The 27,228-nt window shown below is 32.1% G+C and overlaps 1 protein-coding gene across 1 annotated transcript in view; it reads left to right on the top strand.

Annotated features, from left to right (window-relative positions):
• Positions 1 to 1,220: 1,220 nt before the first annotated feature.
• LOC146317983 (tripartite motif-containing protein 16-like) overlaps positions 1,221 to 27,228 on the top strand; it is a 28,670-nt gene continuing 2,662 nt past the window's right edge. The window contains exons 1-5 of the mRNA XM_084732004.1: positions 1,221 to 1,952; positions 24,786 to 24,872; positions 24,959 to 25,192; positions 26,911 to 27,070; positions 27,166 to 27,216. Of these exons, the coding sequence (XP_084588130.1) occupies positions 1,371 to 1,952; positions 24,786 to 24,872; positions 24,959 to 25,192; positions 26,911 to 27,070; positions 27,166 to 27,216 (1,114 nt within the window). The 5' untranslated portion in view covers positions 1,221 to 1,370. The remainder of the gene's footprint in view (positions 1,953 to 24,785; positions 24,873 to 24,958; positions 25,193 to 26,910; positions 27,071 to 27,165; positions 27,217 to 27,228) is intronic.

The raw sequence follows: 27,228 nt of genomic DNA, 5'->3' as shown, positions 1-27,228 counted from the left end.
AACTTTACTGAGTTTTTAGTTGTTGTTTTTTTAAACACATTTATGCTTTTATAATTATTTGTCTTTTTTAAAACCAACACTATAAAATAATCATTTTGCTTTACAGATATGTGTAACAAAAATATGTTGTGACTTGTGACATGCTGGCATTAAAAAGCAAACACACTTGTGTAAACTAGTCTTTCTCAGTGGTGGTGTTTATTTGCAGGGCTGGTTACTGGTTTGGAGTCATAGAAGAGCTGTAATAAAGAATAAGATAATAAATGTGGTCATTTAAAGATGAATAAATAAAAGAATAACTAAATGTGGAAATATAAAGACAAACAGCAAATATAGAAAATTCACTGCAAGCTACAAGAGAGATTAAGAGTAATTCACTTGTTACAAGGACTGAAAGTACAGGTAAAAAAACAGTAAGTGAATAAGAATACAAAATGAAGTTAGTAACAATAAAATACAAAAAATAACACTAAAAAAACCCCATACATATAGACTCTTTTTTTAAAGAAGAAATTGAAAATGTAAACAGTTGTTATGACATACATCCAATAATTGTTTGATCTTTACAAATCAAAACTTAACAGTCTAACAACAGCAAAGCTGTCAGTGCTGAAAAAAAAAAGTTTAAACTGAAAATTTGAATTGTGTCATGACCTTAAAATCTAAAGTCAAATGAAACTGAGGATTTGGACAATTGTGACATACCTATTAAAGACTTACCTTACTGGCTTTTAATTTTTAGTTTTCAGTATTATTTTAACCTTAGTTCTTAAGCTTCAGTCATTGTGTTTTACATTTTTATCCCTGGTGTTTCTTTTTCACAATTCCACCAACTTTTATTTGTCATTTGTTTTGAAGTTTAGTTTTGTTTGTTGTTTTGGGATGCATGTGGATATATAAGATGCTCTGTGAATAAACCTGAATGGAGTTATGTGTTTTAACATTTCCACAATCATTTCCTTATTCTTCTACAGATTATTCCAATCTATTTATGGCACTCCATAGATTTACACTTCATTGACTCTGAACAAATACAGGCATTAATTGTCTGGAGTAGAAGTGGAATAACAGGTCGACTGCTCACACAAAAACTCTGCAGTGCTTTTGTGTAAAATGTCATGTGTCAAAAAGCATTAACAGGTCAGTGAATCTAACATGAACTAATGTATACTCAGCAGAGGTGATTCAATAGAAGGCTGCTCTTTTCACAGTTCATTGCTCTATGAGGGACAGCCTCCTGATTGGCTCGCGTGCAGGCTGTGATTGGAGGCTTCAGGCTATCAGCAGGTGAAACCCGAGGAGCTGTTATCAACACACCTGTGAGCCACGCCCCTCTCTGTCCAGTTTCTGTCGAGAGCGAGGAGGAGGAAATGGCAGCAGCGGCAGCGACTATTTCTATTGAACAGGACCAGTTCTGTTGTCCAGTGTGCCTGGAGGTGCTGAGAGACCCGGCGACGATCCCCTGCGGACACAGCTACTGTCTGGACTGCATTGAAGACTACTGGAACAGGCCCAAGCAGAAGGGACAGTACAGCTGTCCTCAGTGCAGACAGGTGTTCAACCCGAGACCTCTGCTGAGCAGAAACACGGTGCTCGGCGAGGTGGTGGAAAAATTTCAGCAGTCCGGTTCTCAAGCTGCGGCCAAACCAGAAGAAGTGAGATGCAGCGTTTGCACCGTGAGAAGAAGCAGAGCCGTGAAGTCCTGCCCGGTGTGCTGCGAGTCTTACTGCGCCGCTCACTGCAGAGTCCACCAGGAGCGCTTTCACGGGAAGGGACACAAGCTGATCCCTGCTTCAGATGAGCCGAGAGAGAAGAGACTGTGTCCGCAGCACCACAAACCGCTGAAGCTGTACTGTCACACCGACCAGCAGTTCGTCTGTTCCCAGTGCGTCAAAGACAGACACAAGAGCCACGACGCAGTGTCAGTGGTGGAGGAGAGAGCAGCGCAGCAGGTGGGCCTGAATATTTATTAAGAGGCAGGAATGATCCAGTTAAATGTGAGGGAGTCCATGTGTTTCTGTAGAACTTGATTTGCAGTTACATAATATTTTATTACCTTATCATTTTTATTTGAATACTTTAAAGGGACAGTTCACCCCAAAATGAAAAAATACAAGTTTTTCTCCTGGCCGAGCTGTACTGTTATTATCCCCCCCCCCCCCCTCCCCCTAGAGGTTTGGAGATATCGACTGTAGACATGTCTACCTTCTCTCCAACATAATGGGACTAAATGGCATTTGGCTTGCAGTGCTCAAAGCACCAAAAAATATATCTGAAAAGTTCTCTTTACTGCTTTCTTTCTATTAGAGAGAAAAGTTTTTGCACTAACATTCAAACAAGTGATTTACCTGAAAGTTTGGATTTGATATTCAAGTAAAGTTACTAGTAATGGTTGGTGGTCCTCAGGTGGAGCTTCTGAGAAAACAACCCCAGTTACATCACTATGACATCATCCAGGTCATCTCAGATAGAAAGGAGTCTGGTATTTACGATCTGGATGTGTTGTAATGTGTGCTGTGCTTTCACTGGGTAACACTACTAGAGTTGCAAAAAGTAGCTGATTAACCCTATATGGTACACATTATGATGCCAGTGAGGGAAAAAATTGTATGTGTTTTTATGTCTCAAAATAGACAAAATAAACATAATCTGAAGAAATTTTATTTTTGGAAGTTTTTGGGGTTCGTTGCCTGTAGGCAACATTGTACCATAATGGTGCATAAGTGAAAAAGAACGTTCCTTTTCCAATTTGAACATTGTTTATTTTATAAACATATGCAAAAATATTCGATAACATCAAGAAGTCACAATTCATTTTAAATTTTAAATTAAAAAGAATTATGAAAAGAATTTAAATATATATGTATGTATGTATGTATGTATGTATGGTCATATATATGTATGTATGTATGTATGCTCATATGTATGTATGTATGCTCATATGTATGTATGTATGTATTCTCATATGTATGTATGTATTCTCATATGTATGTATGTATGGTCATATGTATGTATGTATGTATGGTCATATGTATGTATGTATGTATGGTCATATGTATGTATGTATGTATGTATGGTCATATGTATGTATGTATGTATGTATGGTCATATGTATGTATGTATGTATGTATGGTCATATGTATGTATGTATGTATGTATGGTCATATGTATGTATGTATGTATGGTCATATGTATGTATGTATGTATGGTCATATGTATGTATGTATGTATGCTCATATGTATGTATGTATGTATGTATGTATGTATGCTCATATGTATGTATGTATATATGCTCATATGTATGTATGCTCATATGTATGTATGTATGTATGGTCGTATGTATGTATGGTCGTATGTATGTATATATGCATGTATGCTCATATGTATGTATGTATGAATGTATGCATGGTCATATGTATGTATGGTCATATGTATGTATGTATGTATGTATGTATGGTCATATGTATGCATGAATGGTCATAAGTATGTATGTATGTATGGTCATATGTATGTATGTATGCATGGTCATATGTATGTATGTATGTTTGTATGCATGGTCATATGTTTGGCCATATGTATGAATGTATGCTCATATGTATGTATGCTCATATGTATGTACGTATGTATGTATGTATGCTCATATGTATGTATGCTCATATGTATGTATGTATGCTCATATGTATGTATGTATCTATTTATGCTCATGTGTATGTATGTATGATCACAGATATCTATGTATGCATGGTCATATGTATGTATGTATGTATGTATGTATGTATGCATGTATGCTCATATGTATGTATGTATGTATGTATGCGTGCATGGTCATATGTATGAACATATGTATGTATATATGTATGTATGTGTGTATGTATGTATGTATGTATGGTCATATGTATGCATGTATGCTCATATGTATGTATGTATGCTCATTTGTATGTATGCATGGTCGTATGTATGTATGTATGCTCATATGTATGTATGTATGTATGTATGGTCATATGTATGTATGTGTGTATGTATGGTCATATATATGTATGTATGTATGTATGGTCATATATATGTATGTATGTATGTATGTATGTATGGTCATATGTATGTATGTATGTATGTATGGTCATATGTATGTATGTATGTATGGTCATATGTATGTATGTATGGTCATATGTATGTATGTATGTATGGTCATATGTATGTATGTATGTATGGTCATATGTATGTATGTATGTATGTATGTATGGTCATATGTATGTATGTATGTATGTATGCATGGTCATATGTATGTATGTATGTATGTATGTATGTGTATGTATGGTCATATATATGTATGTATGTATGTATGGTCATATGTATGTATGTATGTATGGTCATATGTATGTATGTATGTATGTATCTATGTATGGTCATATGTATATATGTATGTATGTATGGTCATATGTATGTATGTATGTATGTATGTATGGTCATATGTATGTATGTATATATGCTCATATGTATGTATGCTCATATGGATGTATGTATGTATGGTCGTATGTATGTATGTATGCATGTATGCTCCTTTGTATGTATGAATGTATGCATGGTCATATGTATGTATGGTCATATGTATGTATGTATGTATGTATGGTCATATGTATGCATGAATGGTCATAAGTATGTATGTATGTATGTATGGTCATATGTATGTATGTATGCATGGTCATATGTATGTATGTATGTTTGTATGCATGGTCATATGTTTGGCCATATGTATGAATGTATGCTCATATGTATGTATGCTCATATGTATGTATGTATGTATGCTCATATGTATGTATGTATCTATTTATGCTCATGTGTATGTATGTATGTATGCTCATATGTATGTATGTATGTATGGTCACAGGTATCTATGTATGCATGGTCGTATGTATGTATGTATGTATGTATGCATGTATGCTCATATGTATGTATGTATGTATGAACATATGTATGTATGTATGTATGTGTGTATGTATGTATGTATGTATGTATGGTCATATGTATGCATGTATGCTCATATGTATGTATGTATGGTCATATGTATGTATGCATGGTCATATGTATGTATGTATGCTCATATGTATGTATGTATGTATTCTCATATGTATGTATGTATGTATGTATTCTCATATGTATGTATGTATGTATGTATGTATGTATTCTCATATGTATGTATGTATGGTCATATGTATGTATGTATGTATGTATGGTCATATGTATATATGTATGTATGTATGTATGGTCATATGTATATATGTATGTATGTATGTATGGTCATATGTATATATGTATGTATGTATGTATGGTCATATATATGTATGTATGTATGTATGTATGGTCATATATATGTATGTATGTATGTATGGTCATATGTATGTATGTATGTATGTATGGTCATATGTATGTATGTATGTATGTATGGTCATATGTATGTATGTATGTATGTATGGTCATATGTATGTATGTATGTATGTATGGTCATATGTATGTATGTATGTATGTATGTATGGTCGTATGTATGTATGTATGTATGTATGTATGTATGTATGTATGTATGTATGGTCATATGTATGTATGTATGTATGGTCATATGTATGTATGTATGTATGTATGTATGGTCATATGTATGTATGTATGTATGTATGTATGGTCATATGTATGTATGTATGTATGGTCATATGTATGTATGTATGTATGTATGTATGGTCATATGTATGTATGTATGTATGGTCATATGTATGTATGTATGTATGGTCGTATGTATGTATGTATGTATGGTCGTATGTATGTATGTATGGTCGTATGTATGTATGTATGTATGGTCGTATGTATGTATGCAAGTATGGTCGTATGTATGTATGTAAGTATGGTCGTATGTATGTATGTAAGTATGGTCGTATGTATGTATGTATGCATGTATGCTCATATGTATGTATGTATGCTCGTATGTATGTATGTATGTATGTATGTATGTATGGTCATATGTATGTATGTATGGTCATATGTATGTATGTATGTATGTATGGTCATATGTATGTATGTATGTATGTATGGTCATATGTATGTATGTATGTATGGTCATATGTATGCATGAATGGTCATATGTATGTATGTATGCATGGTCATATGTATGTATGTTTGTATGCATGGTCATATGTTTGGCCATATGTATGAATGTATGCTCATATGTATGTATGCTCATATGTATGTACGTATGTATGTATGTATGCTCATATGTATGTATGCTCATATGTATGTATGTATGTATGCTCATATGTATGTATGTATCTATTTATGCTCATGTGTATGTATGTATGTATGCTCATATGTATGTATGTATGGTCACAGGTATCTATGTATGCCTGGTCATATGTATGTATGTATGTATGTATGTATGTATGTATGCATGGTCGTATGTATGTATGTATGCTCATATGTATGTATGTATATATGTATCTATGTATGCTCATATGTATGAATGTATGTATGTATGCTCATGTATGTATGTATATATGTATGTATGTATGTATATATGTATGTATGTATGTATGCTCATATGTATGTATGTATGTATGTATGTATGTATGTGTATGTATGTATGTACGGTCATATGTATGTATGTATGTATGGTCATATCCGTCTATGGTACACATTATGATGCCAGTGAGGGAAATGTGTTTTTATGTTTCAAAATAGACTAAATAAACATAATCTGAAGAAATTTTATTTTTATTTTTATTTTTGGAAGTTTTTGGGGTTCGTTGCCTGTAGGCAACATTGTACCATAATGGTGCATAAGTGAAAAAGAACGTTCCTTTTCCAATTTGAACATCGTTTATTTCATAAACATATGCAAAAATATTCAATAACATCAAGAAGTCACAATTCATTTTAAATTTTAAATTAAAAAGAATTATAAAAAGAATTTATATATATGTATGTATGTATGTATATATATATGTATGTATGTATATATGTATGTATGTATGTATGTATGGTCATATGTATGTATGTATGTATGGTCGTATGTATGTATGTATGGTCATATGTATGTATGTATGTATGTATGTATGGTCATATGTATGTATGTATGTATGTATGGTCATATGTATGTATGTATGTATATATGCTCATATGTATGTATGCTCATATGTATGTATGTATGTATGGTCACATGTATGTATGCTCATATGTATGTATGTATGTATGGTCACATGTATGTATGTATGCATGGTCATATGTATGTATGTATGCATGTATGCTCATATGTATGTATGTATGTATGCATAGTCATATGTATGACCATATGTATGTATGTATGTGTGTATATATGTATGGTCATATGAATGTATGCATGGTCATATGTATGTATGGTCATATGTATGTATTTATGTATGTATGGTCATATGTATGCATGTATAGTCATAAGTATGTATGTATGTATGTATGGTCATATGTATGAATGTATGCATGGTCATATGTATATATGGTCATATGTATGTATGTATGGTCATATGTATGTATGTTTGTATGCATGGTCATATGTTTGGCCATATGTATGAATGTATGCTCATATGTAAGTATGCTCATATGTATGTACGTATGTATGTATGTATGCTCATATGTATGTATGCTCATATGTATGCATGTATGTATGCTCATATGTATGTATGTATGTATGTATGCTCATAAGTATGTATGTATCTATTTATGCTCATGTGTATGTATGTATGTATGCTCATATGTATGTATGTATGTATGGTCACAGGTATCTATGTATGCATGGTCATATGTATGTATGTATGTATGTATGTATGTATGCATGTATGCTCATATGTATGCATGTATGTATGTATGCTCATGTATGTATGTATATATGTATGTATGTATGCTCATATGTATGTATGTATGTATGCTCATATGTATGTATGTGTATGTATGTATGTATGTATGTATGTATGTATGGTCATATTTATGCATGTATGGTCATAAGTATGTATGTATGTATGGTCATATGTATGTAAGTATGCATGGTCATATGTATGTATGTATGTATGCTCATATGTATGAATGTATGTATGTATGCTCATGTATGTATGTATATATGTATGTATGTATGCTCATATGTATGTATGTATGTATGCTCATATGTATGTATGTGTATGTATGTATGTATGTATGTATGTATGGTCATATCCGTCTATGGTACACATTATGATGCAAGTGAGGGAAATGTGTCTTCATGTCTCAAAATAGACTAAATAAACATAATCTGAAGAAATTTTATTTTTATTTTTGGAAGTTTTGGGGGTTCGTTGCCTGTAGGCAACATTGTACCACAATGGTGCATAAGTGAAAAAGAACGTTCCTTTTCCAATTTGAACATCGTTTATTTCATAAACATATGCAAAAATATTCAAGAACATCAAGAAGTCACAATTCATTTTAAATTTTAAATTAAAAAGAATTATAAAAAGAATTTATATATATGTATGTATGTATGTATGTATATATGTATGTATGTATGGTCATATGTATGTATGTATGTATGTATGGTCATATGTATGTATGTATAGTCATATGTATGTATGTATGTATGTATGTATGGTCATATGTATGTATGTATATATGCTCATATGTATGTATGGTCATATGTATGTATATATGTATGGTCACATGTATGTATGCTCATATGTATGTATGTATGTATGGTCACATGTATGTATGTATGTATGCATGGTCATATGTATGTATGTATGCATGTATGCTCATATGTATGTATGTATGTATGTATGCATAGTCATATGTATGACCATATGTATGTATGTATGTGTGTATGTATGTATGGTCATATGAATGTATGCATGGTCATATGTATGTATGGTCATATGTATGTATTTATGTATGCATGGTCATATGTATATATGGTCATATGTATGTATGTATGGTCATATGTATGTATGTTTGTATGCATGGTCATATGTTTGGCCATATGTATGAATGTATGCTCATATGTAAGTATGCTCATATGTATATACCTATGTATGTATGTATGCTCATATGTATGTATGCTCATATGTATGTATATGTATTTATGCTCATGTGTATGTATGTATGCTCATATGTATGTATGTATGCTCATATGTATGTATGTATGTATGTATGTATGGTCACATGTATCTATGTATGCATGGTCATATGTATGTATGCATGTATGCTCATATGTATGTATGTATGTATGTATGCTCATATGTATGTATGTATGTATGCATGGTAATATGTATGACTGTATGTATGTATGTATGTGTATGTATGTATGGTCATATGAACGTATGCATGGTCATGTGTATGTATGGTCATATGTATGTATGTATGTATGTATGTATGGTCATATGTATGCATGTATGGTCATATGTATGTATGTATGTATGTATGTATGTATGTATGGTCATATGTATGTATGTATGCATGGTCATATCTATGTATGCTCATATGTATGTATGTATGCATGGTCATATGTATGTATGGTCATATGTATGTATGTATGTATGCTCATATGTATGTATGTATGTATGTATGTATGTATGTATGCTCATATATATGTATGTATGTGTATGTATGTATGTACGGTCATATGTATGTATGTATGTATGTATGTATGTATGGTCATATCCCTCTATGGTACACATTATGATGCCAGTGAGGGAAATGTGTTTTTATGTCTCAAAATAGACTAAATAAACATAATCTGAAGAAATTTTATTTTTATTTTTATTTCTGGAAGTTTTTGGGGTTCGTTGCCTGTAGGCAACATTGTGCCATAATGGTGCATAAGTGAAAAAGAACGTTCCTTTTCCAATTTGAACATTGTTTATTTCATAAACATATGCAAAAATATTCAATAACATCAAGAAGTCACAATTCATTTTAAATTTTAAATTAAAAAGAATTATAAAAAGAATTTATATATGTATGTATGTATGTATGTATGGTCGTATGTATGGTCATATGTATGTATGTATGTATGGTCATATGTATGTATGTCTGTATGTATGTATGTATGTATGGTCATATGTCTGTATGTATGTATGTATGGTCATATGTATGTATGTATGTATGCTCATATGTATGTATGCATGGTCATATGTATGTATGTATGCTCATATGTATGTATGCATGGTCATATGTATGTTTGTATTCTCATATGTATGTATGTATGTATGGTCATATGTATGTATGTATGTATGTATGTATATATGCTCATATGTATGTATGGTCATATGTATGTATGTATATATGGTCATATGTATGTATGTATGTATGCTCATATGTATGTATATATGTATGCTCATATGTATGTATGTATGTATGTATGTATGCTCATATGTATGTATGTATGTGTATGTATGTATGTACGGTCATATGTATGTATCTATGTATGTATGTATGTATGGTCATATCCCTCTATGGTACACAGTATGATGCCAGTGAGGGAAATGTGTTTTTATGTCTCAAAATAGACTAAATAAACATATTCTGAAGAAATTTTATTTTTATTTTTATTTCTGGAAGTTTTTGGGGTTCGTTGCCTGTAGGCAACATTGTGCCATAATGGTGCATAAGTGAAAAAGAACGTTCCTTTTCCAATTTGAACATTGTTTATTTCATAAACATATGCAAAAATATTCAATAACATCAAGAAGTCACAATTCATTTTAAATTTTAAATTAAAAAGAATTATAAAAAGAATTTATATATGTATGTATGTATGTATGTATGGTCGTATGTATGGTCATATGTATGTATGTATGTATGGTCATATGTATGTATGTATGTATGGTCATATGTATGTATGTCTGTATGTATGTATGTATGTATGGTCATATGTCTGTATGTATGTATGTATGTATGTATGCTCATATGTATGTATGTATGTATGCTCATATGTATGTATGCATGGTCATATGTATGTATGTATGCTCATATGTATGTATGCATGGTCATATGTATGTTTGTATTCTCATATGTATGTATGTATGTATGGTCATATGTATGTATGTATGTATGTATATATGCTCATATGTATGTATGGTCATATGTATGTATGTATATATGGTCATATGTATGTATGTATGTATGCTCATATGTATGTATGCATGGTCATATGTATGTATGTATGCTCATATGTATGTATGCATGGTCATATGTATGTATGTATTCTCATATGTATGTATGTATGTATGGTCATATGTATGTATGTATGTATATATGCTCATATGTATGTATGCTCATATGTATGTATGTATGTATGGTCATATGTATGTATGTTTGTATGCATGGTCATATGTTTGGCCATATGTATGAATGTATGCTCATATGTATGTATGCTCATGTATGTATGTATGTATGCTCATATGTATGTATGTATCTATTTATGCTCATGTGTATGTATGTATGTATGCTCATATGTATGTATGTATGCTCATATGTATGTATGTATGTATGTATGCTCATATGTATGTATGTGTATGTATGTACGGTCATATGTATGTATGTATATATGTATGTATGTATGCTCATATGTATGTATGCTCATATGTATGTATGTATGTATGTATGCTCATATGTATGTATGTATCTATTTATGCTCATGTGTATGTATGTATGTATGCTCATATGTATGTATGTATGCTCATATGTATGTATGTATGTATGTATGCTCATATGTATGTATGTGTATGTATGTACAGTCATATGTATGTATGTATGTATGTATGTATGTATGGTCATATCCCTCTATGGTACACATTATGATGCCAGTGAGGGAAATGTGTTTTTATGTCTCAAAATAGACTAAATAAACATAATCTGAAGAAATTTTATTTTTATTTTTGGAAGTTTTTGGGGTTCGTTGCCTGTAGGCAACATTGTGCCATAATGGTGCATAAGTGAAAAAGAACGTTCCTTTTCCAATTTGAACATTGTTTATTTCATAAACATATGCAAAAATATTCAATAACATCAAGAAGTCACAATTCATTTTAAATTTTAAATTAAAAAGAATTATAAAAAGAATTTATATATGTATGTATGTATGTATGGTCATATGTATGTATGTATGTATGTATGGTCATATGTATGTATGAATGTATGTATGGTCATATGAATGTATGTATGGTCATATGAATGTATGTATGCATGGTCATATGTATGTATGTATTCTCATATGTATGTATGTATGTATATATGCTCATATGTATGTATGCTCATATGTATGTATGGTCACATGTATGTATGTATGCATGGTCATTTGTATGTATGTATGTATGCATGTATGCTCAAATGTATGTATGTATGTATGTATGCATGGTCATATGTATGACCATATGTATGTGTGTGTGTATGTATGGTTATATGAATGTATGCATGGTCATATGTATGTATGTATGTATGTATGGTCATATGTATACATGTATGGTCATATGTATACATGTATGTATGTATGGTCATATGTATGTATGTATGTATGTATGTATGTATGCTCAATTGTACGTATGTATGTATGTATGCTCATATGTACGTATGTATGCATGGTCACATGTATGCATGTATGGTCATATGTATGTATGTATGTATGTATGTACGTATGTATGCTCATATGTATGTGTGTATGCATGGTCATATGTATGTATGTATTCTCATATGTATGTATGTATGGTCATATGTATGTATGTATTCATGCTCATATGTATGTATGCTCATATGTATGTATGGTCACATGTATTTATGTATGCATGGTCATATGTATGTATGTATGCATGTATGCTCATATGTATGTATGTATGTATGCATGGTCATATGTATGACCATATGTATGTATGTATGTGTATATGTATGTATGGTCATATGAATGTATGCATGGTCATATGTATGTATGGTCATATGTATGTATGTATGTATGTATGTATGGTCATATGTATGTATGTATGCATGGTCATATGTATGTATGGTCATATGTATGTATGTATGTATGTATGGTCATATGTATGTATGTTTGTATGCATGGTCATATGTTTGGCCATATGTATGAATGTATGCTCATATGTATGTATGCTCATTTCAATCAGGAGAGACTAAGAGTAAAAGAGAAATGGTTTATTGGCACATGCATGATATATGAAACATGAACAGTCTTTGGCGGTTAGACCCCAATGAGGTGAAACAATATGTATATATAAATGGGGGTGATGAAGTTGTAGTGAAAAGAACCCCCCTGGGGTCTAGACACTGGTGGTGGTGGTGATGACGAGGTGCAAAGCAGAGACTGGTGAGGTGAAGTGGCTCTGGACTCCTGCTGCCTGGACCTGAAGGCTGGAGGAGAGGGCGTCAGGGAGGATCGAGGTGAACATCTTCTGCTACCTGGTTCCAGTGACTGGAGGAGAGAGGGGTGGAGGAGGGTCGTGCGATTGACTGAATGACAACTGATGGAGCAAAGACAGAGGCGATTTAAAGATTTGGCAGCAGCAAATTGACTGGCTATCGCGACCGTGGCAAAATCTTAATGGATGGTAACGACGAAGGTGAACGCCCACAAACAGCTGATTACAGGGAATAGGAGGAGAGAGGCGGAGTAAAGGAAAGTTGTGAATGAAGGCAGCGTAATAGAAGGTCTTCCTGATTGAACTTACGCTGAGCTACATATGTATGTATGTATGCTCATATGTATGTATGCTCATATGTATGTATGTATGTATGCTCATATGTATGTATGTATGTATTTATGCTCATATGTATGTATGTATGTATATATATATGTATATATGTATGCTCATATGTATGTATGTATGTATGCCCATATGTATGTATGTGTATGTATGTATGTACGGTCATATGTATGTATGTATGTATGTATGTATGGTCATATGTATGTATGCTCATATGTATGTATGCATGGTCATATGTATGTATGTATGCTCATATGTATGTATGCATGGTCATATGTATGTATGTATTCTCATATGTACGTATGTATGTATGTATGTATGGTCATATGTATGTATGTATATATGCTCATATGTATGTAGAAATTTTATTTTTATTTTTATTTTTGGAAGTTTTTGGGGTTCGTTGCCTGTAGGCAACATTGTACCATAATGGTGCATAAGTGAAAAAGAACGTTCCTTTTCCAATTTGAACATTGTTGATTTCATAAACATATGCAAAAATATTCAGTAACATCAAGACGTCACAATTCATTTTAAATTTTAAATTAAAAAGAATTATAAAAAGAATTTATATATGTATGTATGTATGTATGTATGGTCATATGTATGTATGTATGGTCATATGTATGTATGTATGTATGTATGTATGGTCATATGTATGTATGAATGTATGTATGGTCATATGTATGTATGAATGTATGTATGGTCATATGAATGTATGTATGGTCATATGAATGTATGTATGCATGGTCATATGTATGTATGTATGCTCATATGTATGTATGCATGGTCATATGTATGTATGTATTCTCATATGTATGTATGTATGTATATATGCTCATATGTATGTATGCTCATATGTATGTATGGTCACATGTATGTATGTATGCATGGTCATATGTATGTATGTATGTATGCATGTATGCTCATATGTATGTATGTATGTATGTATGCATGGTCATATGTATGACCATATGTATGTATGTATGTGTATATGTATGTATGGTCATATGTATGTATGTATGTATGTATGGTCATATGTATGGTCATATGTATACATGTATGGTCATATGTATGTATGTATGCTCATATGTATGTATGTATGTATGCTCATATGTATGTATGTATGCTCATATGTATGTATGTATGTATGTATGCTCATATGTATGTATGTATGTATGTATGCTCATATGTATGTATGTATGTATGTATGCTCATATGTATGTATGTATGTATGGTCATATGTATGTATGTATTTATGCTCATATGTATGTATGGTCACATGTATGTATGGTCACATGTATGTATGGTCACATGTATATATGTATGCATGGTCATATGTATGTTTGTATGTATGCATGTATGCTCAGATGTATGTATGTATGTATGCATGGTCATATGTATGACCATATGTATGTATGTATGGTCATATGTATGCATGTATGATCATAAGTATGTATGTATGTATGGTCATATGTATGCATGTATGATCATAAGTAGGTATGTATGTATGGTCATATGTATGTATGTATGCATGGTCATATGTATATATGGTCATATGTATGTATGTATGTATGTATGTATGTATGGTCATATGTATGTATGTTTGTATGCATGGTCATATGTTTGGCCATATGTATGAATGTATGCTCATATGTATGTATGCTCATTTCAATCAGGAGAGACTAAGAGTAAAAGAGAAATGGTTTATTGGCACATGCATGATATATGAAACATGAACAGTCTTTGGCGGTTAGACCCCAATGAGGTGAAACAATATGTATATATAAATGGGGGTGATGAAGCTGTAGTGAAGAGAACCCCCCCTGGGGTCTAGACACTGGTGGTGGTGGTGATGATGAGGTGCAAAGCGGAGACTGGTGAGGTGAAGTGGCTCTGGACTCCTGCTGCCTGGACCTGAAGGCTGGAGGAGACATACATATGCATACATATGCTCATATGTATGTATACTCATATGTATGTATGTATGTATGGTCACATGTATGTATGTATGCATGGTCATATGTATGTATGCATGTATGCTCATATGTATGTATGTATGTATATATGCATGGTCATATGTATGACCATATGTATGTATGTATGTGTATATGTATGTATGGTCATATGAATGTATGCATGGTCATATGTATATATGGTCATATGTATGCATGTATGGTCATAAGTATGTATGTATGTATGTATGTATGGTCATATGTATGTATGTATGCATGGTCATATGTATGTATGTATGTATGTATGGTCATATGTATGTATGTATGTATGTATGCTCATATGTATGTGTGCATGGTCACATGTATGTATGTATGTATGCATGTATGGTCATGTGTATATATGTATGTATGTATGTATGGTCATATGTATGTATGTATGTATGGTCATATGTATGTATGTATGTATGCTCATATGTATGTATGTATGTATGCTCATATGTATGTATGCATGGTCATATGTATGTATGTATGTGTGGTCATATGTATGTATGTATTCTCATATGTATGTATGTATATATGTATGGTCATATCTGTGTATGTATTTATGCTCATATGTATGTATGCTCATATGTATGTATGTATGTATGTATGTATGGTCACATGTATGTATGTATGCATGGTCATATGTATGTATGCATGTATGGTCATATGTATGTATGTATGCTCATATGTATATATGCATGGTCATATGTATGTATGTATTCTCATATGTATGTATGTATGTATGGTCATATGTATGTATGTATATATGCTCAAATGTATGTATGATCATATGTATGTATGTATGTATGTATGGTCACATGTATGTATGTATGCATGTATGCTCATATGTATGTATGTATGTATGTATGTATGTATGTATGTATGGTCATATGTATGACCATATGTATGTATGTATGTGTGTATGTATGTATGGTCATATGAATGTATGCATGGTCATATGTATGTATGGTCATATGTATGTATGTATGTATGTATGTATGGTCATATGTATGCATGTATGGTCATATGTATGCATGTATGGTCATAAGTATGTATGTATGTATGTATGTATGTATGTATGTATGTATGTATGTATGGTCATATGTATGTATGTATGCATGTATGGTCATATCCCTCTATGGTACACATTATGATGCCAGTGAGGGAAATGTGTTTTTATGTCTCAAAATAGACTGAATAAACATAATCTGAAGAAATTTTATTTTTATTTTTATTTTTGGAAGTTTTTGAGATTCGTTGCCTGTAGGCAACATTGTACCATAATGGTGCGTAAGTGAAAAAGAACCTTCCTTTTCCAATTTGAACATTGTTTATTTCATAAACATATGCAAAAATATTCAATAACATCAAGAAGTCACAATTCATTTTAAATTTTAAATTAAAAAGAATTATGAAAAGAATTTATATATATATGTATGTATGTATGTATGTATGGTCATATATATGTATGTATGTATGTATGGTCATATGTATATATGTATGGTCATATGTATGTATGTATGGTCATATGTATGTATGTATTGTCATATGTTTGTATGTATGCTCATATGTATGTATATATGGTCATATGTATGTATGCATGGTCATATGTATGTATGTATGCTCATATGTATGTATGCATGTATGTATGTATGTATGTATGTATGGTCATATGTATGTATGTATGTATATATGCTCATATGTATGTATGCTCATATGTATGTATGTATGTATGTATGTATGGTCACATGTATGTATGTATGCATGGTCATATGTATGTATGTATGTATGCATGTATGCTCATATGTATGTATGTATTGTCATATGTTTGTATGTATGGTCATATGTATGTATATATGGTCATATGTATGTTTGCATGGTCATATGTATGTATGTATGCTCATATGTATGTATGCATGTATGTATGTATGTATGGTCATATGTATGTATGTATATATGCTCATATGTATGTATGCTCATATGTATGTATGTATGTATGTATGGTCACATGTATGTATGTATGCATGGTCATAGGTATGTATGTATGTATGTATGCATGTATGCTCATATGTATGTATGTATGGTCATATGTATGTATGTATGTATGGTCATATGTATGTATGTATATATGCTCAAATGTATGTATGATCATATGTATGTATGTATGTATGGTCACATGTATGTATGTATGCATGTATGCTCATATGTATGTATGTATGTATGTATGTATGTATGGTCATATGTATGACCATATGTATGTATGTATGTGTGTATGTATGTATGGTCATATGAATGTATGCATGGTCATATGTATGTTTGTATGTATGTTTGTATGCTCATATGTATGTATGTATGCATGTATGTATGTATGTATGTATGGTCATATGTATGTATGTATATATGCTCATATGTATGTATGCTCATATGTATGTATGTATGTATGGTCACATGTATGTATGTATGCATGGTCATATGTATGTATGTATGTATGTATGCATGTATGCTCATATGTATGTATGTATGTATGTATGTATGTATGTATGTATGTATGTATGCATGGTCATATGTATGACCGTATGTATGTGTGTATGTATGTATGGTCATATGAATGTATGCATGTATGTTTGTATGTATGGTCATATGTATGTATGTATGTATGTATGTATGTATGGTCATATGTATGCATGTATGGTCATTAGTATGTATGTATGTATGTATGTATGTATGTATTTATTGTCATATGCATGTATGTATGCATGTATGGTCATATCCCTCTATGGTACACATTATGATGCCAGTGAGGGAAATGTGTTTTTATGTCTCAAAATTGACTAAATAAACATAATCTGAAGAATTTTTATTTTTATTTTTGGAAGTTTTTGGGGTTCGTTGCCTGTAGGCAACATTGTACCATAATGGTGTGTAAGTGAAAAAGAACGTTCCTTTTCCAATAACATTGTTTATTTCATAAACATATGCAAAAATATTCAATAGCATCAAGAAGTCACAATTCATTTTAAATTTTAAATTTAAAAAGAATTATAAAAATAATTTTTATATATATGTATATATGTATGTATGTATGTATGTATGTATGTATGTATGTATGTATGTATGGTCATATGTATGTATGTATGTATGTATGTATGTATGTATGTATGTATGTATGTATGTATGTATGTATGGTTATATGTATGTATGTATGTATGGTCATATGTATGTATGTATGCTCATATGTATGTATGCATGGTCATATGTATGTATGCATGGTCATATGTATGTATGCATGCTCATATGTATGTATGCATGGTCATATGTATGTATGTATTCTCATATGTATTTATGTATGTATGTATGGTCACATGTATGTATGTATGCATGGTCATATGTATGTATGCATGTATGGTCATATGTATGTATGTATGCTCATATGTATATATGCATGGTCATATGTATGTATGTATGCTCATATGTATGTATGCATGGTCATATGTATGTATGCATGCTCATATGTATGTATGCATGGTCATATGTATGTATGTATTCTCATATGTATTTATGTATGTATGTATGGTCATATGTATGTATGTATGTATATATGCTCGTATGTATGTATGGTCACATGTATGTATGTATGCATGTATGCTCATATGTATGTATGTATGTATGTATGTATGCATGCATGGTCATATGTATGACCATATGTATGTATGTATGTGTGTATGTATGTATGGTCATATGAACATATGCATGGTCATATGTATGTATGTATGTATGTATGTATGGTCATATGTATGCATGTATGGTCATAAGTATGTATGTATGCATGGTCATATGTATGTATGTATGCATGGTCATATGTATGTATGTATGGTCATATGTATGTATGTATGCATGGTCATATGTATGTATGGTCATATGTATGTATGTTTGTATGCATGGTCATATGTTTGGCCATATGTATGAATGTATGCTCATATGTATATACGTATGTATGTATGTATGCTCATATGTATGTATGTATGTATTTATGCTCATATGTATGTATGTATGTATGCTCATATGTATTTATGTATGTATGTATGTATGTATGTATGCATGTATGGTCATATGTATGTATGTATGCTCATATGTATGTATGTATGTATGTATGTATGGTCATATCCCTCTATGGTACACATTATGATGCCAGTGAGGGAAATGTGTTTTTATGTCTCAAAATAGACTAAATAAACATAATCTGAAGAAATTTTATTTTTATTTTTATTCTTGGAAGTTTTTGGGGTTCGTTGCCTGTAGGCAACATTGTACCATAATGGTGTGTAAGTGAAAAAGAACGTTCCTTTTCCAATTTGAACATTGTTTATTTCATAAACATATGCAAAAATATTCAATAACATCAAGAAGTCACAATTCATTTTAAATTTTAAATTAAAAAGAATTATTAAAAGAATCTATATATATATATGTATGTATGTATGTATGTATGTATGTATGGTCATATATATGTATATATGTATGTATGTATGTATGTATGGTCATATGTATGTATGTATGTATGTATGGTCATGTATGTATGTATGCTCATATGTATGTATGCATGGTCATATGTATGTATGTATTCTCATGTGTATGTATGTATGTATGTATGGTCATATGTATGTATGTATATATGCTCATATGTATGTATACTCATATGTATGTATGTATGTATGTATGCATGGTCATATGTATGTATGTATGTATGCATGGTCATATGTATGTATGTATGTATGCATGGTCATATGTATGTATGTATGTATGCATGTATGCTCATATGTATGTATGTATGTATGTATGTATGCATGGTCATATGTATGACCATATGTATGTATGTATGTATGTGTGTATGTATGTATGGTCATATGAATGTATGCATGGTAGTATGTATATATGTATGTATGTATGTATGTATGTATGTATGGTCATATGTATGCATGTATGGTCATAAGTATGTATGTATGCATGGTCATATGTATGTATGTATGGATGGTCATATGTATGTATGTATGTATGGTCATATGTATGTATGTATGCATGGTCATATGTATGTATGGTCATATGTATGTATGTTTGTATGCATGGTCATATGTTTGGCCATATTTATGAATGTATGCTCATATGTATGTATGTATGTATTTATGCTCATATGTATGTATGTATGTATGCTCATATGTATTTATGTATGTATGTATGGTCATATGTATGTATGTATGGTCATATGTATGTATGTATGTATGTATGTATGTATGTATGTATGTATGTATGTATGTATGGTCATATCCATCTATGGTACACATTATGATGCCAGTGAGAGAAATGTGTTTTTATGTCTCAAAATAGACTAAATAAACATAATCTGAAGAAATTTTATTTTTATTTTTATTTTTATTTTTGGAAGTTTTTGGGGTTCGTTGCCTGTAGGCAACATTGTACCATAATGGTGCGTAAGTGAAAAAGAACGTTCCTTTTCCAATTTGAACATTGTTTATTTCATAAACATATGCAAAAATATTCAATAACATCAAGAAGTCACAATTCATTTTAAATTTTAAATTAAAAATAATTATTAAAAGAATTTATATATATATATGTATGTATGTTTGTATGTATGTATGGTCATATATATGTATATATGTATGTATGGTCATATGTATGTATGTATGTATGTATGTATGTATGGTCATGTATGTATGTATGCTCATATGTATGCATGCATAGTCATATGTATGTATGTATGCTCATATGTATGTATGCATGGTCATATGTATGTATGTATTCTCATATGTATGTATGTATGTATGTATGTATGTATGTATGTATGTATGGTCATATGTATGTATGTATATATGCTCATATGTATGTATGCTCATATGTATGTATGTATGTATGTATGCATGGTCGTATGTATGTATGTATGTATGGTCATATGTGTGTATGTATGTATGCATGGTCATATGTATGTATGTATGTATGCATGTATGCTCATATGTATGTATGTATGTATGTATGTATGTATGCATGGTCATATGTATGACCATATGTATGTATGTGTGTATGTATGTATGGTCATATGAATGTATGCATGGTCGTATGTATGTATGTATGTATGTATGTATGTATGTATGTATGGTCATATGTATGCATGTATGGTCATAAGTATGTATGTATGTATGTATGTATGTATGTATGGTAATATGTATGTATGTATTTATGCAATGGTCATATGTATGTATGGTCATATGTATGCATGTATTTATGTAGGTATGTATGTATGTATATATGTATGTTTGTATGCATGGTCATATGTTTGGCCATATGTATGAATGTATGCTCATATGTATGTATGCTCATATGTATGTATGTATGCTCATATGTATGTATGTATGTATGCTCATATGTATGTATGTATGTATGTATGTACGTACGGTCATATGTATGTATGTATGTATGTATGTATGTATGGTCATATCCCTCTATGGTACACATTATGATGCCAGTGAGGGAAATGTGTTTTTATGCCTCAAAATTGACTAAATAAACATAATCTGAAGAAATTTTATTTTTATTTTCATTTTTGGACGTTTTTGGGCTTCGTTACCTGTAGGCAACATTGTACCATAATGGTGCATAAGTGAAAAAGAACGTTCCTTTTCCAATTTGAACATTAAACATATGCAAAAATATTCAATAACATCAAGAAGTCACAATTAATTTTAAATTTTAAATTAAAAAGAATTTTAAAAAGAATTTGCCTGTAGGCAACATTGTACCATTTAGGAACAACCCATTGAAATAAATGTGTAAAGTATAAAACTTTAAACTACTTAAATCAACAAAGATAACCATTACCATAACCATTTGAAAAACAAAAACAACAAATTCCAGTGTTTGATCATCACTGCTTCATTTCAGTGCATGTTTTGTGTCAGTCCCCTGTGTCTTTCCTGACATGTGTTGCCATCACTTGTGGTGTTGCTGCTCAGTGCTTATGGAACTCCATGAAGCAGTTTTTTTCAGGAGTGAAGCACAGGCAGGTGACACATTTTGTGCACTGTGATTTCACTATACCCTTACATCCAGGGTATCTGCATCTGTCCTTTTTCTCCACCCAAATAGGCCAGTGGTCAGTGTTGTGTTTGCTATAGTGATTCCATAATGGTTCACTGTTGCAGGCAATATTGCAACTTTCCATGATGGCACGTTGTTGCCTCAGGGCAACAGCTGCATTTTTAAGTATCCACTATTAAATTAGTAAATAAGTTGCATGAAACTATCAAAACTTAAAGTTTACTCACCTATTAGTGTGAAGACATTTTTTTCCAGGTAGAAAAGGGACAAAAAATAACTTTTTGAGAGTCTTTTTTTTGCAGCAAGATAGCAGAGCTGTCTCCTTAGAAAAAGCCCGCCAAGAAGGGTTTCAAAATCGCTTCCTGGAGGTCATGTGACAACTTAAAGCATTGTTAATGGTTCCCTATGGTTTTACTTCTTTTTTAAAGTATCACATCATTTAAAGGGATGCATTGTGGAGATGTGACAGGGCAAAAATGGGTTTGTTGCCTGAGGGCAACATGGTACCATAGAGGGATAATCTACTGGTCGATCAAAACAACTGGCAACTCTTTTGATTATTTATTAATCGTTTTTGCCATTTTTGCTTGAAAAATGTCAAATTTTTCTGGTTCCAGCTTCTTGTATGTGAGGATTTGCTGTTTTTCTTTCATAGTAAATGAAGAGGCTCTGGGGTTTTGACTGTTGGTTGGACAAAAGAAGCAATTTGTGAAAATAACTGTAAGATGAATCAAAAATGAAAATAATTGTTAGTTGCAGCCAAACTATATACTTTACAACTGGGTTTAATTAAACTGAACAACTAACTTTGGCTAACATCAGACATCTGTGTTTGGTTTTCAGGCATTTTTGTATTTTCAATATTTTTGTGTAATACAAAAAGTAAATAAAAAATAAACAAATAAATAACAAACAGGAAAGTAAATAATGGGGGAGTTAATACAAAGGTAAATAAACTCAAAAGAAAATTAAAACAAATATTCCCATTTTATAAATGAATGCAGACATTTAGTTTAATGTAATTTTTGGTGCCTTTAGTAGCTTTTTAAAATTACTTTATTTTTTATTGAGTAATATATTTATTTATTTTTGATTTTGGCAGTTTTGGTCTCCATGATAAGTCCAAAATGACATGAACACGGCATTGGATTAATCATCCTTAGGCTTCAGAGTGCCAAAAAAAATGTGAAAAATGGTCATCACATTTTCTCAGAGTGATGTCTTCAGATAGTTTCTTTTGTCCAACCAACAGTCAAAAACTTGAAGACTCTTCATTTCTTACCATAAATGACAACGAAATGCAGCAAATCTTCACATTTAAGAAGCTGGAACCAGCAACTTTGACATTTTTGCTTAAAAACACACTGGAAAGATATTAATTGATTATCAGAATAGCTGGCAACTAATTGTCTTTCCATCAACAAATTTATTAATCAAGTTCCACAGATGTGTGTATTTACCTGGCAGGGAGGGCTTAATGAATGATGCTATATGGGTTGTGGGAAATTAGATGTTTTTAAAGCTTCAATGAGATTTTAAGTCCCTTAAATGCCTCCATGATCTGTGTCTCACAGCTGCTGCTGCACCTCTAACTGCTGACTATGTTGATAAATGGGCCTAATTTGTATTTCTGGTGTCTAAGATGAAGGATGTCTTTTATCATCTGGTGTAAAAGACTTCTGCATTTCAAATATTGAATACAGGGAGTGTAAAATGTGCCCTGGTCTTGCAGCTGGTCTTGCAGCTGTATCTTGCGCTCTGATGTTACTGTGTCAAAAGTTTAGATTGATAGACCAAAGGCCTTCCAGTGCAATCCAACCCTTTGATTGCAAAATCAAAACTTTCCATCTTGAAAGTCAAGCGTGGAGGAAATATTCGCTTGAGCGCCCTGAGGGACTGCACTGTGTGATTTTCATCTTTTGTATTCTCTCAGAAAAAACTCCAAGACACCTCTTTGAAGTCTGTGCAGAAATTGAAGGACACAGAGAAGGAGCTGAGATATGTTGTCAGATACATGAAGGTGAGCTTTAAATATGTTGTTGACACTTAAAAGTGAGGTGTGCATGATTCCTGGAGAGCAAAGAGAGAAACTGTTATCCTCCACAGCACTCCACAGACGCGGCGGTGGAGGAGAGCGAGAGGATTTTCTCCAGGCTGATCCGCTCCATCGAGAAACAGAGCAGTGAGCTGACGGAGCTGCTCAGAGTCCAGGAGAGAGCAGCTGTCAGTCAGGCTGAGGAGCTGCTGGAGAAGATTCAGAGGGAGATAGTGGAGCTCAGGAGAGCTGATGCAGAGCTAGAGAAGCTCTCTCGCTCTGAAGACCACGTCCTCTTCCTGCAGGTATGGAACAAAAGACAACTAAGCCAGTAATGTGGGAATAAATGCTTGTCTAACTAAAGGAAGCTGTTGTCTCTTACATGCTTTTATCTCCTCAAGCTTTTTTGGTAACAGACTCCTTTCTTGGCTACAGACTGTATACAGAGCTCAGTTATCAGACTTTACCCAGAAGATTGTAAAAATAGTTGTTGATTAACTAAATATGGACAGGTAATTGATTATTCCTGTTCTCCAGATCTGCATCAGCAAAGATAAGGAGGAGGGAGAGTGCTAGCAAGTAAACATGGATGTAAACAATGGCAGATTTAAAATACTTCATCAAAAACCTTTTCAAATATTTATATATATAAATATAAACAGATTCAACTGCATTTATTAGACATCAAGGGTACACACAGTGCATTTTGGTAAGTTACTGTTAATGTAATCATGATTTTGACGTGACACGTTTGTTTACAGAATTCAAACTCAAAACTCCACAGGGCCGCTTTAAGATTGTGATTAGGAATAAAAGTTAGGAATTTTCACTTCGTCTCTCACTTCAGTCTGTAATTTCAGTTTTAGCATCTTAATAAATAAAGATTCTGACCTTTAGTCCAAAATCCTTTGGCAAAAGTCTGTTGTCCAGGCTTGAAACTAAACTAAAGTAAACTAAACTAAACTAAACTAAACTAAATACCAGTCTCTGGTATGACCTGAGGATGCTGGTTAAATCCAAATAATCTTTTAAATCTCTTTTTAAAATATGATGTATTGGAAAGTTTATGCTTAATTCACTTTTTTTCTTTTGAAAAATTGATTCTAACTCAATCAACTTTATTTCTTTTATGTTATTACTTGAACTTTTCAAATCTGTTTTGTTTAAGTGCTCAAGATTCAAACTGTGTGGTGTTTACATGCAACACAGGGCCTTCTTGGAAAGGCAATAGTTAATAAAAATAAATAAATATATGTATACTTAGTCAAATATCCCACAACAGTGACTTCTTGTTACTTTTGTTTCTTTATGTCAAACTAAAAATTGTGATGAAGATAAAGTGAGGAAATAAACAAAATAAAACATAAAAGTTTTAGAGCATTAGATAAAAGCAGCTAAAAGCATTAGACTGCAAACCAAAGTGGTGACTCAGTGTCTCACAATCATTAATTTACTTTGATATATCACCTGCATTACAGTGATATGGCTCCCAACTCTAATCCTGGATCTATTTTATTAATAAATATAGTCTTTATGAATCATTTGGCAGCGTAATCTTCCCTCCCAAATTTTCAATCCTTCCAGCACTGAGGTATTGATCATATCAGATATTGCTCTCATAGTAATGAGACAATACTGTTACTGACAAAGATATGTTGGGGTCACAGATACATAAAAAATAATTGACAGTGTGGTTTTTATCACCGTGTATGAGATCTCAGACAATACTGTAGCCCAAAAGTTCATCACACTGCAACATTACATTATTCTTCTAGTCCAGTTGATGTATTTTATATACCCTTACATTTTCATGTTTTTAATTTCTTGCTTTGTGTAAGTCTTTGTTTAAGGCAAACGTAATCTAATATCCTCCAAACTTCCTGACAGACAGTCAAAACCACTTTAAGTGCAGTGTGAACTTGACGATCAGTTTCATGACCCACAAAGCGATTGCTTCCTTGTTGCGTTTGCATTCAAATCCTGTCCTCTAATTTGGTTGTTGTTGTGTTGCTTGTCACTGCAGAAGTGCAAGTCCCTTCATTTCCCTGCAAAGATCGTGGAAATGCCAAACACTGATACTCTTCAGTATATGATGTATAAAAGCATGAGAGGAGCTCTGGCTGATCTCAAAGACAGTCTAGATGAAACTCTTGAAAGAGAATTCAACAAGATTTGTGATAAGGGTAAGTCTCCTTCACAACTAATTACCATTAAGATGATTTGTTTTTCATGAATTGTGAACAGTAAATACTCACTGTTTGTTTGTCTGCATTTTTAGTAATTTCCCTGAAGGAGACCAGCAACCAAAGCACCTCTGAAAAGACGAAAGGTCTGTATTATT

Source organism: Lutjanus erythropterus, chromosome 12 (genome assembly GCF_056507025.1).
Source record: "Lutjanus erythropterus isolate fLutEry1 chromosome 12, fLutEry1.hap2, whole genome shotgun sequence".
NCBI classification, from domain to species: domain Eukaryota; kingdom Metazoa; phylum Chordata; class Actinopteri; order Lutjaniformes; family Lutjanidae; genus Lutjanus; species Lutjanus erythropterus.
The sequence above is the reverse complement of the archived record's forward strand: the minus strand, read 5'-3'. Positions and strand labels throughout refer to the sequence as shown.